Raw genomic sequence first — 18,795 nt, 5'->3', positions numbered from 1 at the left:
GTCTTCTGCCTTTTGCTATATTGATCATGTCATTTACTTTGTCACTTGTGGACACTTTTCTCCCTTCACATTAATTTCCACTGACTGTAATAAAATTGTGCTAAATTTCAGCCCTTTTCATGTACATGTTAGACTATTTTTATTGCATTTACCAATATTACTTGCTATATCAGTATAAAGGGAAGTTTCATAGTGTTTAGAAAATTGACTTTATTTTTCACGTGGAAACTCCCCGTGACCATTAATTATCACCATTTTTGAATATTAGACTGATGGAAAGACTGAACAAGGAAAAACAGCAGAAAAACAATGCCCCATAAATACTTCTTGAACTATGCGAGTATAATATACAATGTATATTTTACATGGAGCCAAAAAGCAGTCAGATGGGCCAAAACCAACTTCAAATGTTCAGTTTTTCCTTCACTTATGACTTTGAATCCAGTTAAACTTGCTGGGAATTCAAAGTACTCAAATGTTTGTAAATACAAGATGTCATTAAACATCAACAACCAAACAAATACATTGATCTTAGAAAACACTGGATACATTTGGCCTTATTACACTTAAAAGCATTTATCACTGTCATTAAACTGTTCCTCAAATGATACACAGGCTGTTATCCTGCATGTGTCCGTTGTTTGGAGGCTTCTCTGTATGTCCGCTGAACAAACACAGCCAAGACTTTTAAAACTGCTAAACACCTGGTTTTCACTGTGGGTCAGTAAACCACAATATACATAACAAATCATCATCAGCCTTAAGACTCAACCATACACAGTGTTGTAGATCAACGAGCATGAACAGCACTTCACAGACGGATTTTGATGAGTCGATTAATAAGAAATAAGGGAGGGGACTTTAATTACTAATAACCAGTTTGTGTTGTTGTAAACATGTAAAAACACATTAAAGTGGAAATGAAACACTAAAGGCTAATTATCACTGTGGAGCCAAGCTCTCAAAAACTGTCAGATTTAACGATGTGTGAAGCTGGATTTAAGAAATCAGTGTGATGCTGTTGGATGCTGGATTCCCAATCAAGCTTCACTAAGAAATGTTTGTGGTGCATGTGCAGAAAACTGAGTGTGGCTGGGGAAGAATGGACTTTATTACAGTGAAAGGAACTCTTTTGTTGCATGCCAACCAAACTGGAACCAGTTTGTATGTGTGGTGACCTAAACAGGTTCTGTTCATTTTATCCTTCAATGAAATGATGAGTTGCACAAACAGGTTTGTGACTGCTCATTTGACAAAAGTCACTCTTCACAATGAAAAAAAAAACAAAACAAAAAAAAAACAGATTTAGTAGAAGCAGAAAATCTCCTTACAGCAAAACCAGTTTGACCAGAGAGAATTTATTTGATTCAGTGTGAAGTTCCATCACCGTTACTCCATATCTGCTGTCATGCATTAGGTGGACAACACCATTCAAAGTGAGCTGGGAACTAAAAGGCAGCAGGAAGACTTTTGGCCAAGTCTTCCTCCCTGAAATAAAAAACAGTAACTAGTTTTAAACTAATTAACACCATAGTCTTCATTTATAGATGGAATTTCTATTTCTAAATGTGTTGCTCACTTCTAACCCTAAACCCAAAGACAGTGTTTTTTGACCTGATGATACTGTACAAATTAATGCACAAAATAATGGGCTCTTACATGTACCCACTACAGGGGAACACTGGACATCCTGTTTCCTTAGCACCAGCACCTGTCAACATCTCTTCATGAAGAAGATCTAAAAGTAGATTATGGGTAACTACATAAAAAAAGAAGTCCAGTACATAGATGCATCCTGGATATGTTCACTAGGCTGTTTTTTCCCCACCGATATACGACAGATGAGGAAGAATCATGAGACGAGGGCAGATAAATAAACAGATCCCACAGATTCTGTTTGGCACAATCGAGCCAAGGGAGCAAACATCTAAGCTGATCTGAGGAATGTTGGCTGCTTATCTGCTAATCCATGTCTATTACAGATAAACCGCAATAAAGGAAAGGAAGGAGAGAAACTTCACTCTCATTATTCACGTCAGTTCATGGATATAATGTGGTAGCAGAAGGCCTGACAGAGCCAGTCAAAAATACAGCGCAGCAGCCGATCGAGATGTCGGGGATCGATTTAAACGGCCTGACTGGCTCATCAGCCAGCTGTAGTCCGTGCTGATAACCTGCACCTGGCTTCAGGTCATTCTGAGCAGAGGTCTGATGCAGCAGAGACATCCCTCAGTCCTGATGGCTCTTGTCCTGAATGAATTTGTATTCATACTGGAAACAAGGGGAGAAGGAGAGCTGTTAGACACAAAACACCACTTAAAGCCCATCTACTTTAATATACCAATATGGACATGATGTATCATTGTAACTCGGCTGGGTGACTTCTTTAATCAGTCGATATACAGTGCTGTGAAAAAGCATTTGCAACCTTTTATTTTTTTTTAGTACATTTAGTACTTTATCATGTTTCATCAAACAAATTTAATATCAGACAAACCCGAGTAAATACAACGTGCACTTTATAATTTTGAGGGATGAAGCTATTCTGGACCTATGTGAAAAGAAAACTGAAGAGCCTGAGGCCTCATCCAGGAGGTCCCAAAAGAACCCAGAACAACTTCTAAAGAACTGCAGGCCTCAGTTAAGTTCAGTGTTCATGATTCAACACTAAGAAAGAGACGAGGCAAAAACAGCATCTGTGATTTCCAACACGAAAAGCACTGCTGACCAAAGAGGCCGCGTGCCTAGGGGTTTCATTTTATCAACCTGTGGTCATGAAAGCGATCACAAAACTTAAACTGGATGAACTTGGATGAGTGAGCGAACAACATCATGTAAATCAGATGTTTTTGGTCTGTCCATCCACAGCCACTGTCTTTTTTTGATGTTCGAATACCTTAAATTAATTTAATTTAATTCTTATTCTCATGTATATATCTCATGTATACCTCATGCACATATCTTTCTACGTAGCACTTTTAATTCTTATTCCTACTTTTATTTTTTCATGTCTATTTAAGTGCTATTTATGACACTATGTTTGCACTGAAGCACCACAGCAATTTCCTAATGTTGTAAACCTGCTCAACATTTGGCAATAAACCCCTTTCTGATTCTGATTAAAAACTATTACAGACAAAAACTTGCCATCAAAATGAATCAGGATCTATAACTTGGGACACATTAAGGTAATTAAGTGTCTGAGTACTGAGTCGTCAAAATATGAACAGAAAGGTGACGCACTTCTTCATATTCTCTTGAGAGAAGTTCTATTTTCATTCAGCTTTCCTGCTGGATTGAGCAAATATGATAAATTGTACTTTTTTTTTTTTTTTTTAAATGTAGCTCAGTTTGGTAATTGTGGAGTTTATAAATGACACTCAGTCTCCAGTTTAATCTAATTTACACTGTACAAAAATATAAACGCAACGCTTTTGTTTTTGCTCCCACTTTTCATGAGCTGAACTCAAACATCTGAAACATACACAAAAGACTCTCAAATACTGTTCTCATCTTTATAAATCTGTGTTAGTGAGCACTTTTCCTTTACCAAGATAATCAATTCCCCCTCATAGGTGTGGCATATCATGGGGCTGATTTGACAGCATCAATAATGTACAGGTGTGCCAATAAAAGGCCTTTCTGAAATATGCAGTTTGATCAAACAGCACAAAGCTACAGATGTCGCAGCTTTTGAGGGAGCGTGCAATGGGCATGCTGACTGCAGGAATTGTCTACCAGAGCTGTTGCCCATGAAATCAATGTTCATTTCTCTGCCATAAGCCGTCTCCAAAGGCGTTTCAGAGAATTTGGCCATACATCCAACTGGACTCACAACCGCAGACCACGTGTAACCACACCAGCCCAGGACCTCCACATCCAGCATGTTCACCTCCAGGATCGCCTGAGACCAGCTGCAGCAACAATCGGTTTCCATAACCGAAGAATTTCTGCACAAACTGTCAGAAACTATCTCAGGGAAGCTCGTCGTCCTCATCGGGGTCTGGACCTGACTGCAGTTCATCGTTGTAACCGACTTGGGTGGGCAAACACTCACATTTGATGGAGTTTGGCACATTGGAGAGGTGTTCTGTTCACAGATGAGTCCCGGTTTTCACTGTTTAGGGAAGATGGCAGACAGCGTGTGCGGCATCGTGTGGGTGAGCGGTTTGCTGATGTCAACGTTGTGGATCGAGTGGACCATGGTGGCGGTGGGGTTCTGGTATGGGCAGGTGTATGTCATGGACAACGAACACAGGTGCATTTTATTGATGGCATTTCGAATGCACAGAGGTACCGTGACGAGATCCTGAGGCCCATTGTTGTGCCATTCATCCACGACCATCACCTCGTGTTGCAGCATGATAATGCACGGCCCCATATTGCAAGGATCTGCACACAATTCCTGGAAGCTGAAAACATCCCAGTTCTTGCATGGCCAGCATACTCACCGGACACATTTCAGAGTGGCATTTTATTGTGGGCAGTCTAAGGCTACGTTCACACTGCAGGCAAAAGCGCATCAAATCCGATTTTTTTGACCCTATGCAACCCATCTATCCGATCATGGTGTGACAGTGTGAACGGCACAAATCCGATATTTTCAAATCCGATCTGGGTCACTTTCGTATGTGGTGCTGAATCCGATACATATCCGATGTTTTAGAAAGCGGCTGCTGTTTGATGGTCATGTCGCATTAAATCCGTCTTTTACGTCACTGACACAAGACAGACGCCAACTATCAGCGCCGGAGAAGACATTGTGAACGCTTCCTGGCCATCCAGTGAAACTGTTGGGAAGACAACGTTGGAGAAACGTGAACATTTTATTTGTATTGTATAATCGAAACAAATCTTTATATTAAGGCCATCAGTCAAACAATACTGTTGGCCTGGGTCTAAACAGAGCGCGTTGTGTGTGACGTCTTCTTTTGCGCCGCTTTGAGGGTTCACACTAGAGCGCGTTTGCTGTCACATTTTATTTGTAGTGTGAACGAGCAGCCAAAAAATATTGGGATTGAGCATTGAGACCTGCAGTGTGAACGTAGTCTAAGGCACACCTGTACATTATTCATGCTGTCTAATCAGCCCCATGATATGCCACACCTGTGAGGTGGGATGGATTATCTTGGTAAAGGAAAAGTGCTCACTAACACAGATTTATAAAGATTTGAGAACAATATTTGAGAGTCATGGGTCTTTTGTGTATGTAGAAAAACTTTCAGATGTTTGAGTTCAGCTCATGAAAAATGGGAGCAAAAACAAAAATGTTGCGTTTATATTTTTGTTCAGTGTAATAAAAACTATACTAGAACTTTTACCTCTTTTGAACTGACAAATGAGCACTTTACATAATATTATATATATATATATATATATATATATAATATATATTATATACATATATATATATATATATATATATATAATATATATATATATATATATATTAAATATTAGTATATATAATGTATATATGATATATATATATATATATATATTATATATATATATATATATATATAATAGTTTATATTGACATCATTTAAACATTATTTATGGACGTCAAACGTCTTTTTTTTAAATGGTTAAACAGATAATAGTTAATAGAAAATATTCTAAAAATGTGCACTGAGATGGACTGAGGTGTTTCCAGTATTACAAAATTCGGCTTGTTACCATAGGGGACTTTTTTCATACTTGAACTGCTACTTAGACACTTTTTCATGCATCTCTCCAAGATTCAGATTTTTTTTTTTAAAGTTAAGAAAGACCTGTTAAAATTTCAGGCTTTTATTTTTAGCTTTTGAGAGAGCCTGGCTCAAGCATTGGCTCAGATTTCAAAGTGCAAAGAATAGCCTGAAAGTGGACAAACCAGTGCTTTTAAATGTTAAAAATGTTTAAAAAGAAATGTCAGTTTCATTTTTAAAAAAATAAATAAATAATTATGAAGCTTGGTTCATGTTTCTATGTACACTACCAGTCAAAAGTTTGGACACACCTTCTCATTTAATTGTTGTTGTTTTTTTTAATCATTTTCACAACTATTTACATTGGATGTCTTCAGTGAGAATCTACAAACTATGAATGAACACATGTTGTAAACAAAAAGTGAGAAATAACATGATTCATACTGTTAATTACCTCTGTTCTCTTCCACAGCATGTCTTTATCCTGTCTTCCTTCTCTCACCCCAACCAATCACAGCAGATGGCCCCGCCCCTCCCTGAGCCTGTTCTGCTGGAGGTTTCTTCCTGTTAAAAGGGAGTTTTTCCTTCCCACTGTCGCCAAAGTGCTGCTCATAGGGGGTCATATGATTGTTGGGTTTTTCTCTATATCTATTATTATAGGCTATACTGTACAATATAAAGCGCCTTGAGGCGACTGTCTTTGTGATTTGGCGCTATATAAATAAAATTGAATTGAAATTGAATTTAGAGTTATTTATCATTGTTTCCTTTGCTACATAATTCAATATATTCTGCTTCATATATTTGGTGTCTTCAGTTTGTATCTTCAATGTACAAAGTAGTAAAAATAAAGAAAAACCATTAAACGAGAAGGCGTGTCCAAACATTTGACTGGTACTGTAGATTCAAAATTTGGACCATAAATTCTTTTTGCAAATCAGAGCAGAAAATGTTCTAAAAATTTTGATGAATTGAGAAGCAGTGACTGCTTAGCCTTAATGTAACTGATGTAAATGTAAACTGATATGTTTCTTACCAAAGCTAGTTGCCGTCCAATGTTTCCCATAGTTATTACTCCTGCAAAGAAGATGCAGGGTAACCACGAGCGAATGTAAAGGAAATCAGGCGACGTGTACCTGGGCAGAGAAAAGGCAAACATCAGAAACTCACTTTAAACTATACACAGCAGAATTAACTGACTGTTTGAATTAACCAAGGTTGCTTTGTCATCATCATCATCATCATCATTATCATCATCATCGTTAATAATGTCCAGTCTCTGGACAAGATCTCTAGTCATTTAAAAAGTGTTATACACTACTGTGCAATACTCTTGAGCCACCTGACATTTCTTTATATGTTGAGAGGGAAATGGGAGATGGGTACAGTGATCTTTGCAGAAACTCTTCTTCAGATGGTGGCTGCCTTTAATTCTTTTCTCTGCTGAGATTAAAACTGGTTCTCAATTCACATCTATAAAGTGCAAACTGTGCCCAGGTCAGAAACAACTTATGCTGCTAACACAACTTTGGCTCTTTGCAAATATCTGCACAAAGAGCATGCTAACGCTAAGCTAGCCAAGAACCAGTGAGACCAGAGCCAGTCAGGCTGCGGCCTCCATTTCTACCTGTTTAAGTAGAATCAATCGTTATTAAGTTTTCTGAGCTTGTTGTCATCTTTGCTTCATGCTGTTGGCTTTGTGTTCATACCTAAATGCTAAGAGAAAGATCATGTGTGTCCTCAATATGATAGGGATTTGTGTTGGTGTGTGGGACTGCGGTCTGTGGGTTTATAATATTAAATGATATCTATGAGACAATACGTTTCAGGTCATTTTACAGAGAAACGTAATGTGTACAAGTAGTAACAAATTACTTTCTCCTGGGAGTAAGTAAGGCACTGTGTTAAATTTAAGAAAAGTGTTCTGTGTAATGTGTGTAATACATTATTACTTTGAGCAATGACGCCAACAATGACCACAACAAAGAGTGGAAGTACCTCTAACATGCACAAATAGTTAACCACACAATAGGCAATTAAATTTGGAATTAATAGCAGAGCCAATGAGAACTGATAAGGAATGGAATCAATAAGCGATATCTATCAAGGAATCTGAATCGCTACATTTGTATCGATTCCTATCCCTCGTCAAGATGATCCATTCAATCCCTCGACAACATTTAGGCTCGGGCTCATTACTGATGGAGTTCCCGTGAACTGAACTTACAGTGTGTTTAACATCATTGGCGTGTTGACAAATTAAGCTGCTGTCAATCAGAATTATTTCAGGTTGTATTGCATGATGGATAACAATCCGATGGTACTTTTCTGTGTTCATACTTCCATTAATTTTGGAAAGACCCTTAACATCACAAAGTGAAATGCTGCCCGGACCACGTCAGAGCCTCCAGTGTGATTTCTAGGTGCCTGTAGACAACGGTGTACCTCTCTCCTGATTTCCTCAACACATACTGACGTCAATGTGAATAAAAATGTCAGAATTTGAATTCATCACTCCATAAAAGCAGTTGACCCTGATATTCAGTCCACTTCTAATTTAATGTGCAATTTTATTTACCTCAGCCTTTCCCTTCCTTAAGAATCAACTACTGACAGCCACTCATCCAGTAGAACAAAGAGTAGATGGACAAATTGAAGGGCAAGACACATTTCCTCACAATCTGTGTCAAGTTGTTGCTAGATTTTTTTCATATTTCTTAATGATATAACTTTCAGTACTGTTCACCTGCTATAGATAGCTTTTAGGCATGCCATTTCTTTGGTTCTCCACTTTCCTCAAATTGGTTTTCATGTACACACTGCACACTATGCCAAGACATGTCAAGTTTTCGTGTTTTTGATGCCTGTCGTCCTGTGTTATCTTTGCATTTTTAGTAGATTTAACTAAAGAAACAGGAACAACCCGTGTGTTCCACTTTAGTAACAAAGTAACTAAATATAAGATTGTAAATTGGTTCTGTGCTAAGTTGTCTGTTACACGTCAACACCACACTAGTACGATCTCTAGGTGCCTTTTTACGCTTGAATGACTTAAAGGTCAGTGTTATGGATTAACAACAAAACAAGAAATCTTTCTCAGATGGTCAGGTTCATGGACCGGCCTGAAAACACCTCTGAAACATATTCAGAACGCTTGAGAAATATCACTCAAGACCACTTTAAAAGTTACAAGAAAGCCTGTCTCCTTATGGCATATAAAGTGCTAATGGGTGGCTCAAGAATTTTGCACAGTAATACTAGCATTCTGCCCATACTCTAACATTAGTCATTGTGCTGGAGGATATAGCTGTGTGCTGTAAAGGCAGCGTGGCGCTGCTAATATCGTGCCTCATATTAAGTGCGTCAGTTTTCTTTTGCTGGAAGAGATCACTGTGGACCAGTCAATATTCAACTGTTGGAGCTAGAGGAGGGTAACTTACTACATGCTGATATAACTTCTTATTATCAAATACTAAATTATAAACAGGGATTACAGTGTGCTACATTACTCTATTCAATAAGCACAATACAGAAGCCCACCAGACAGAGTTCGCTATAAGTCTGTGCTGGCACACCAGTGGAACTACTTACAAAGTTCACTTGGAGTTCACATTATTGCATTCAGCAGTTTATTTATTGGTAAAGTCTGAGTTACCAAATTCATTTGTCACTGTAATGATTTTCTCTCAAATCAGCCTCCACCCTGCACATTGTCTTAATATGCAAACTAGTGTTTGAGTAACTTACTGGAAAACTCCGTTGTAAACAAGGAGCTGGGTGGCCAGCGTACCCAAAAAGGCAATGCAGATTCCCAGACCGAAGCCGCTGCGGGAGCGATCGAATGTCCACCACAGGCCAATGGAAAGAGCTGCCAGAGTCAGAGACAGCTGAACATTGTTGGCAAAATCCACTTTCTGATGCAGGCAGAGGTCAAGGACCAGGCTGAATGCTCTACGATGCACTTACACAATGTACAGCTCCATCATCTACCCAGTAAGTCATTAAACACAAACTTCCTTGAATTAAAAGTGAAACTGTGCTTTACTTACATCTTGAATGTGTGATTTAAAGTCCACTCTGGTGGTGTACAGAGGAAAATTATTAAAAAGAGAAAATAAAAAAATACCAACGTTCTAAGGATACAGCACTGGCGTGGTTGATACCCACAAACACAGCCACGCAGCGCATCACGCTAGACCATTCCCGCTTGAACTTGTGTGGTTCACCCAGACGGCTGTCGATGCAGGGGTACAACAGCCCAATCATTGCTGCGAGGGGGGAAAAAAGGAAAAAGAATACTGTGAGGAAAGATAAGGGAAATTAGGCATCTGTATAGCACCAATTCAAAACAACAGTAGCCTCGGGGTGATTTAATATTATCGTAAGACCCTATAATATTTGAGAAAATCCCAAAAATCAGATGACCCACTATGGGCACGCTCTTGGCAACAGTAGGAACAAAAACGTCCCTTTCAACAGGAAGAAACTTGTAGCAAAACGAGGTTCAGCGAGGGGCCTGAAAACAACGTAACAATAATAAAGAGCCAAAACTACCAAAACCACCAGAGACTCATGGAGAGAAATTTGCTTTAAAAGTGTTGCAAATGAGAACAATATGATCCACAAGCATAAACTGTGCAGTGATTTGTGTGCAGGTCACACATATGCGTGCTCCCATCCACACAACTGCAAAGCAATATGACCACTCTGTATATTTAGAATATAGATGTAATTCAGGTAGTGTGATAACACAGTAACAGCAGTCTAACACTGATGTTAGCTTAGTGACTAATCCTGAACATTTCAGCATGTAGGCAGCATTTTATGGCTAATGTGTGATGGTTTTAATCTATTTATTTAGAAGAAGAAATGTCCAGTTTATTAAAAACAAACAACAACGCCCAGATGTCCCAGTTTTACACCGGGATTTGAACACAGCTTACATTTGTGGATAGAAGACTTTTTGAAATGGAAAATAATCTGATTTGTGAAGCTAAACTTTGTCCTTAAATACCATTTATTCAGGTTTGGATGTGCGCGTTTCTACAATAGTTTTTGTGTGGTCACAGTGGTTCGTGTTTGTATGTACACTACCAGTCAAAAGTCTGGACACACCTTTTCAGTTAATGGTTTTTCTTTATTTTCATGACTATTTACATGTTGGGGGATTGAATAAATCCCCACCAGTGTCACCAGAAAAGCCCCCAACCATCATGCCTCCTCCTCTATGCTTCATGGTGGGAACTATACATGTAGTCGTGGTTTCTTAGCAGCTATTTGACCAAAAGAGCCTGATCCACACAGTCTTCTCTGAACATGTAGCGATTTTTCTGCTACTGGAGCTCTGTGTGGCATCTATCTGTGCTCTAATCTGAGCTGCTGTTAACTGGAGATTTCTGAGGCTGGTGACTGGGATGTATTTATCCTCAGCAGCAGAGGTGACTCTTGGTCTTCCTTTCATGGGGCAACAACAACAAAACCCAGTTTGTTCCCATTTCTGTCATTTAATCTGGTAAAAATGCCAACGATAATGGTTCGATAAGCACAACAGCATGCAAAAATAAGTTCATTTCTGAGCGAGCAAAGAAACTCAACCTAGAATTTTTAAAAACAAAACAAAAAGATTATTTTCATTGCAGCACGCATCTACGGAACCACTAACCTAGCTACTACAGCAGTGAAACTATTTCTGCACTTTCAACAGAATGCAGAAGCCGTCCCCTGGGATACAAAGTACTGTGTATTTCAACAACAGGTGGAAATGACAGGCTCCTGTGGGCGACGCTGTGTGTCTGGGGATTAAGACAGCCTCGGGCTGTTGTGCTCTGTGCTGAGCCACTCGGGAGCAGCAGGCATTGCTCTACATTTCCATCGGCAGCATCACACCCAGAAGACAGCATTTCAATAAACCAAAAGCCTGGCGGGTATGTTGTAACCTTCAATGTAATGATGTGTGTGCGTGCACAGATATCGTCATGTTAAAAGTGCCTTGAGGCAACCGTTGTTGTGATTTGTTTCTGTATAAATAAAACTGAATTGTATAGTGTGCATAATTTTTCTAAAAATGCCACGTAGCACTAACAAGTATGCTTTTATATAAATGGTAAATGGACTGATGCTCAAAGCGCTCTTTACAACATGCCACATTCACCCAATCGCACCCATTCTCACAAGCACTTTCTCTGTACTTAGTGCTTTCTAACTACAGTCACACACATTCACACTCCGATGGATGTATCAGAGAGCAACTCGGGGTTATTATCTTGCAGCCACCCCTATAAAAATCAAAAATTTATTGTGAAAATGATTATTTGTTTGACTCAGCAGTGCTGTTGAAGCAGGAGCATTACTGTCCTATTGAAATGTTTCCCAAACTGCTGCTCAGTCATGAACACTGACACATGTTAGTGGGAGCAGCTGTCTGTCTGCAGGATGAAGTCAGCTACAGGAAGCCAGTTTGTATCAATACGGGTGCAAATTAAGATCAATATACATTTTTAGTATTGATTAATATCTGAATATGGATTTGCATTTATTTTTTGACAACCCCAATTCAAAGTCAAGTACACTGCATTTCATCATACTAACAGTTAGTGCATGTGTCTGAAAGGTTTTTTGATTGGCCAGAACCAGTGACTCAGGGACCTTCTGTCTTTAGATCAATAAATACATTTCGATGTCATATTAGTTTGATAACCTTCATTATCAAAGAGACACTTTAAAATCTCTGTGCAGATGCAAAACATTAGGGCCCTATAACAAAAGTGACACAGCATCAGTTAGGCTGTCAACATTACTAGCGGGTGTAAATATCTAACATTTTACCACCTGTGAGTATTTATCAGCATGTATCTCTGAAACAGAATGGCTACAAAGCTTGGCATGCAACTCTGAGTCCTATTTGTGTTTGTACAAATCAATGAAATAAAATAAAAAATACATAAACTTAATTAAAAATAGTAAAAATAAAAAATGTGCGTATACCTAGTATTCGCACATATGTATAGATTTGAGACTCTCAGACCTTCATGAGTTAACATATTTTCAGTTTTTGCTGAATTCTACCTTTAAATTTATGTGGAACACCATTTTAACATTCAGAAAATGCATAAACTGTGTGTCTTAATTGTATAATAAACTGAATACCATCATGCACCTGGTGAGTGCTCACAAAATATTCTGCTTATTACTGTGTAACTTGCTCATTTTAAGTAGGACTGGGAAAGATCTATCTATGCCTGACACAGATGGATAGTGTCCAATGAGCTTCAGACGGGTTCAAAGGTGAAGGCTGACACTGTTGCACCCAGAGGTTAGTACCTTTGCTGCATGCTCAGTAATTTGCTTGTAGCTGTGGAGCATTTAAGATTCACTGGAGGCATAAAGGAGACTGGAGCGATATTCTTTCCAGTACCCTTCACTTAGTGAGTAATCTAACCTGAAAAGCAGTTTAATACTTATTGCTATACAGAGAGTTCATTTTTAGTGTGCTGCTTGGTGTCGATTTCAGCTAACAACATGGAGATTTTAGCTCAGTACCATCGCAGAACCGTCTAGAGGACAGCTCTTGCTAGCATTGTAGAAGATGAGCAAGCATAAACAGAGCATAGACAAGTGCCACTTTGGACCACGGTGTTTCTGTGAGCTGTACAGAGTGTGTATTTCCCAAAGAGAAAAAAAAGTGTATGATAAGTGCACTCTGACATGCAGAAAGATGTAAGAAAGACGGGATAGGAGAGGTAAGGCCTGCTCAGTGGTGTCTGATAAACTGGAAATCATGGTAGATGCAGTGCAGGCTAAACAGTTACCTTAAAGTATTGTTGTGAAATGTACAGGGATGCACTATGTTGGACTGTTGCAGGCACGGCTGATGTGGTAACGGGCAATGTTAGGCTATATCAAGGACAGCAGACATAAATTTAAGGCCAGGACTGGTACTCGTGCCTAAGTACCTAAGCTGACCTGTCTGCTTAGATCTTCTACAATTCAGTTAAATCTGCAAAAAAAAGGTAAATCTCAGAGCAACAGCAGTGCCTCTTTCCCTCTTGATTACCATAAAAACATTAAGGATGTTCTTTGTTTCTTACTCTGCATTTTAGCTTAAATTTTGTTAAATAAATAATGACACAATAAGTCATTTGTTGTTGTTTATCTGAGCTTAGATTTGCCTTCTCTCTCTTTGTTTTCCTCGAGCGTTATGGAAGTAAACAAAAGGACCCAAGGCAAAGTGGTGTCCACAAGACCATACATTATTACAAAGTTCAAACTGGTTGATGAACACAGCTCCTGAAGTGTTTCCCAGTCATAATGAAAAACTGATAGCACTGTGCACAAAAGCAGAAGTTTATTGCTAAGGACTCGTAGCTTTCGTCGAAGCGGCTATCCTAGAGCGCAAGCTAGCCTAGGTAAATACCACTTCAGTTGCAAGTATCACTTCTAGCTACACCCTACATCACAGAGTTGGAGAACATTGAGAATTTCTTACAGCAATGATAAACAAAGACGTTAAAATCATTTTCAACTCCAGAGGGAGCAACTGGAGATGGGCAAAGAGACACAGGCAGCACCGGGGCAGGAGGTTCACAACCTCTTGTCTAGCTACATTTTGTGGTTTCCATCTGAACTTTTTCTTTCGCTTTTTATCTCGCCTGCCACTTAAAATACATTTTTTGAACCTCATTTTGAAAAGGGAAACGTTTCACACACCTGCAGCTGTCCCACAGCAGAGCGGCACCCACCAGGCCGAAGAGAAGATACTGGTTATGACATCAGGGGGAAACAGGGTGATGTTCCTCTGTACCTGAAGTAAGTTAAGCACCAGGGCCAGGAAGACGCCCACAGAGAACAACATGGCCCCTCGGATCAACAGGTTGGTCGTCCTGCAGAGCAAAATAAAAGGCGTCAGGATGCTGGTCTGGATTGGTATTTAGGTGCTATTGTGTTTTCTAGTCTTCTTGACCACTCAAAGATCTTTTTTCTCTGTACTTTAAGCACTTCATTCACACACTCACACTCTCTTGGACCAGAATTGTACCAGTGGCGAATTGGGCTTCACCTTGCTCACAAATACTTTTAAAAGTATACTGAAGGAGCTGGGACAGACCATTAGTGGACAACTTGGCTACCTTGTTACCCAGGTCACACCCAGATTACCTGCATACAGTGTTGAGTTTTAGCAGGACAACTTAGCCTCAGATTACAGTTTCTGTGCTACAATGTTCAATGAATAAAAGACTAATGAAAGATTTACCTTACTATGTAACATACAGCAAAGACAGTAAAAATAGCACTATGGGACTTTGTTGTTCTTCTTATGGCGACCTTCTGTAGCACACAGAGCTAACCTGTTGGTGATAGCTGAGATGTATGGTCCACGAGAATGCTGCATCTCTCCAGACCTCGACCACTGCTGCTGGTCGCCGGTCACTGTTCTTCCGCTCATCGTCGTCAAGGTTAGAGACATTCGTAAGACTAATTCAGGAAATTACAGATGGTGTCTGACATCTTTAAACATTAGTGTGGTCAATGTCCTCCACTGACATCCCAAACCACGCTGAAAAACAAGAACAGGCAAAAAAATAAATAAATAAATAATTAGGCTGATTTCTGTTTCAATCAGAACATCATAAAAAAGCTAGGTTAGCTGGGTGTACATGCAGTGGGTGACCTAATTGTTTTACATAGTAAGTTTTAGAACATTTTTTTTTTTAACCTAAAGGATTTATGGTGTAAGATATTATATACACGGCTTCTAACGTTAAAACTTTCTGTATCTTTCAGAACTAAAAGTCAGAGTGTATGTTCAGAAAAGTCTACATACTCCATGTTTGTTTGTAATTACAACACAAAACAACCAACTATACTCCATGATCAGCAATTCCTGTAATCTGTGCTCATTCATGTAGTCTTGTACCATCAGTAACCATGCATAGAGGTGACTGTAAAACCATGACCTGTATATAGATAGAATGAGTGGTTGACTGCATGTATACAACCTGTGCAACTTGAATTCATGTATCTAAAACTAATACACTATTATGTAACCACCATCCATGTATGCATGTGGATATTTGGTTACTGGCTGTTAAACTGTGTGGAGCATGTTCATTTCTCCTCTGTTCTGTTCTGGGGTCTTTTGGACGAGTCATCATTACCACTCTGGGGGTAACTTAATGGCTCTCACTGTGGTTCATGGAAGTCCCACAGCTTTATGACTGTCTTTGTAATATTTTGGCTGAGGGCTCTCAATCACTTTTACCGATTTTCCAAAGAGGTGATCCACCACAGCTAATTTACATTATAACGGGGAGGAGGCAATAACTTTTTCACACAGGGCCATTTAGGTTTGGCCTTTTCCCCCCTAAATAATAAACACATTCACTTAGAAACTGCCTTTTGTGTTTACTTGTGTTATCTTTGTCTAATATTTAAATTTGTTTGATTACCTGAAATATTTAAGTGTGACAAACATACAAAAAAACTAAAACACAGGAAATCAGGAAGGGGACAAATACTTTTACATATCACTGTAGCAGATGTATCAGCAGCTATATTAACCAATGCTGAATATAATGCTGCGATGCTGCGACGTTTTTCTATCTACAGACAGTTTGAGCAGATGAATGGTGAGCTTGCGCTGGATAATTAGTGTGAATGCTTGAAAAGCATTCACAGTATTGTCCTTCTAATCTTTATTAGTGTGAATGCTTTTTGGCATCTAACTCCTTCAAAACCATTCAACTTAGAAAAACCATTCAAACACCGTTAGATTCCTCTTCTTTTGGACATGACTGCTTCTACTTTTCTCATTTTTAACATTTATATTTTTAAAATTATTCAAGTTTTTTCAACAAATATTTCCCATGTATTTCAATGGAGAGACCCTTCAAATTCTCATTCAACTTCCTCCTCTTTAAACTGTATCTACTTCCACATACATTGACATAGAGCCACCATTCAAACTTTAAAATGAAGACAAGACATTCAACTATTCAACTTGTATTTATCTTTTCAATATCTATTATACTTTTTCTTCAGTTCCAGTTTAAGTTTCATACTTTTTTCCACCCGTTTCAGAATTTATAATGGGTGTGTATGGGACGGAATGTTGCCGCTAGAGTGAGACAGCTCAACTGCTAGAGTGAGAGGAGGGGGGGAATTTATCTTAAAATCTTTTTTAAAAACTGCTGCTGTGTCCGCAGCGTTTGCTCTACAGCCATCATTTTACCCTCAAAACATAGCCATCGTTGTCCGCTTTCATCCAATGTGTTTACTATTGTAATAGGTGTTATGGTTCTTTCATAAATGTCACCAATGCACAGCCTCCTCCCTCCAACTCTTCCATAGACTCTAATGTTAAAATGGCTCAGAATGTTTGTTTGAAAACCAGAAGTACAGGCTATCTTTACACTGTCACCACGTCCATATAATAAACTCCACAGGCATGAAAACTGAGAATTTGGTAGACTGGACATTGCTGGCACTCACGGTGAAAGAATTTTGTCAATGCAAGTTGTCGTTTTCTTTTGGGAACGATTTGTTTTGGGCTGACTTTTCTGTTCATTTTAAGCAGCAAAAGTGAGGTGCATGTCTGTGTGCGTGTGTATGGAGCCATTGGGTGCAGTCACTATAGCAACCAGGCTGACACCTGCCTGCCTAACGAGCTCTCTCACTCTGCCAAGATTCATCTTAAACACTTCTCTTTCAACTGCTGCTGTGTCCACAGTGTTTGCTCTACAGCCATCATTTTACCCTCAAAACATCGCCATCGTTGTTCTCTTTCCAACACCATGTCTTTCAAAGCTCAGAGATGTAAACTTTTTAAACTGTGTGGATCCAAGTGGAGGGATCACATTTTAGTCATTCAGTGATTCAAAGAATATGAACTTTTAATATTCATTCAGATGTTTTCTGACTCTAAATTTTCGTTTCTCATTACTTAGGTTTTTCTAATTTACCTTTAAAACATTTTCAGCTATTTTCCAACTTCTTCTTCTGTGTAAATGTCAGCTTTTAGCACTTCAGCACTTGTGTTTTCAGGTGCAAATTTCTGTATTTTTCATCTCATTCAACATTTTTAACTTAGAATTCAGCAATTAATTCATTTCAGTGCATACATTCAGATTCAAGCATTCACACTGCAGTTTCTTCAGAAAATGCACGTTCTAGTTAACTGTACTGATTTGACTACTGAAACTTTTAGCGTCTTTTATGCAAGGCTGAATCGGGGGAGCCAGTAGATCACGTGTGCCCCTCATTCACTCATACCACGTATCTGTATCTTTAAAGCTTTATTTTTAGCAGGCGTCAGGGCTGCCGCAGCATTTTGCCCTCGTTAGACCGATTAACACAGCCCCCATTTACCGGTCCTTTACTACCTGGTGGCGACCAAAACATGTCAAAGAAACAACTAAACACCCCAATTAAATAGTCACAGTAGAAAACACGCAGCTGCCGGGGTAACGTAGGTTAGCTTAACGTGAGGTTCGTTGTGTGTACGTAAGCACTGAATAGTTAGCTAGAACGAACGTGTCGTGTACGTGATAGCACACTGGCTAAGGCCCAAGCTCTTACCTTATGCCGACAAACACCTCGTTCTTACACATTCATTCATTCATTTCAATGGCTTTTGCTCGTCGTGTAACACTGAACTGAAACAGACGAAAAGCTAGAGTTTTCTCTCCCTATTGTGACTACTTCCGGCTGAACGGCTAGCCGTTCGCGTTTAAAGGCATGACGTAACCGCGTCGCAAAAAATGACGCGTCATGTGATTGGATGTGTGCGGAACGTTAACCCAATCGCTCTGGACTATAAAAGAATGCCAGCGATGTTGTAATTGTGCAGAAGCAGAGACAGATGAGAGACAGGATCTATTGGATAATCCTTCTGTAGAAATAGTTTCAACTGTTGATTGTTTTTATATATAGTTTTTAATTCACAGTCGCTTCATGCGAAATGTTTATGCCTCAATAACTAGGAAAGGGACAATGGCCATGTTTAATTTAGTGAGCAATTAAATTTATCTTTTGTAGCTTAATAAAACAGCCCCAATACCCAGCTCAGCGTTGTACTCTAGTTTTTATCCACTCAAAAGAATCCTCGCAT

At 39.1% G+C, this 18,795-nt stretch overlaps 1 protein-coding gene across 3 annotated transcripts; it reads right to left on the bottom strand.

Annotated features, from left to right (window-relative positions):
• Positions 1 to 1,338: 1,338 nt before the first annotated feature.
• insig2 (insulin induced gene 2) lies at positions 1,339 to 18,435 on the bottom strand. Of its 3 annotated transcripts, XM_042228973.1 has the most exons (8): positions 18,264 to 18,435; positions 15,035 to 15,243; positions 14,397 to 14,569; positions 9,834 to 9,958; positions 9,438 to 9,604; positions 6,727 to 6,826; positions 3,244 to 3,291; positions 1,339 to 2,271 (listed from the first exon to the last, which is right to left on the bottom strand). In XM_042228973.1, exons 2-7 carry the CDS (start codon positions 15,151 to 15,153, stop codon positions 3,280 to 3,282), a joined length of 696 nt encoding a protein of 231 aa, XP_042084907.1. In that variant the 5' UTR covers positions 15,154 to 15,243; positions 18,264 to 18,435; the 3' UTR covers positions 1,339 to 2,271; positions 3,244 to 3,279. The 3 variants fall into 3 exon arrangements, with proteins under 3 accessions (XP_042084907.1, XP_005943463.1, XP_042084906.1); XM_005943401.2 differs by lacking the exon at positions 3,244 to 3,291; XM_042228972.1 differs by lacking the exons at positions 1,339 to 2,271; positions 3,244 to 3,291 and adding an exon at positions 4,737 to 4,790.
• Between the last annotated feature and the right edge of the window lie 360 nt (positions 18,436 to 18,795).

Source organism: Haplochromis burtoni, unplaced genomic scaffold (assembly GCF_018398535.1).
Source record: "Haplochromis burtoni strain Fernald_Lab_line unplaced genomic scaffold, NCSU_Asbu1 Contig_372, whole genome shotgun sequence".
Lineage (NCBI taxonomy): Eukaryota > Metazoa > Chordata > Actinopteri > Cichliformes > Cichlidae > Haplochromis > Haplochromis burtoni.
Note: the sequence above shows the minus strand (reverse complement) of the source record. Positions and strands in the feature narration are given on the sequence as shown.

What these genes read in the sequence shown, in the direction of transcription:
- insig2 (XM_042228972.1), bottom strand. Translation starts at nt 15,153, where the DNA reads ATGTCTCTAACCTTGACGACGATGAGCGGAAGAACAGTGACCGGCGAC. An exon ending in GTTTACAACGGAGTTTTCCA is followed by an intron (nt 6,827 to 9,437) that starts GTAAGTTACTCA and finishes TTCTCTGCCCAG; the next exon opens with GTACACGTCGCCTGATTTCC. An exon ending in TTGGACGGCAACTAGCTTTG is followed by an intron (nt 4,791 to 6,726) that starts GTAAGAAACATA and finishes TCTTCCCAACAG; the next exon opens with TTTCACTGGATGGCCAGGAA.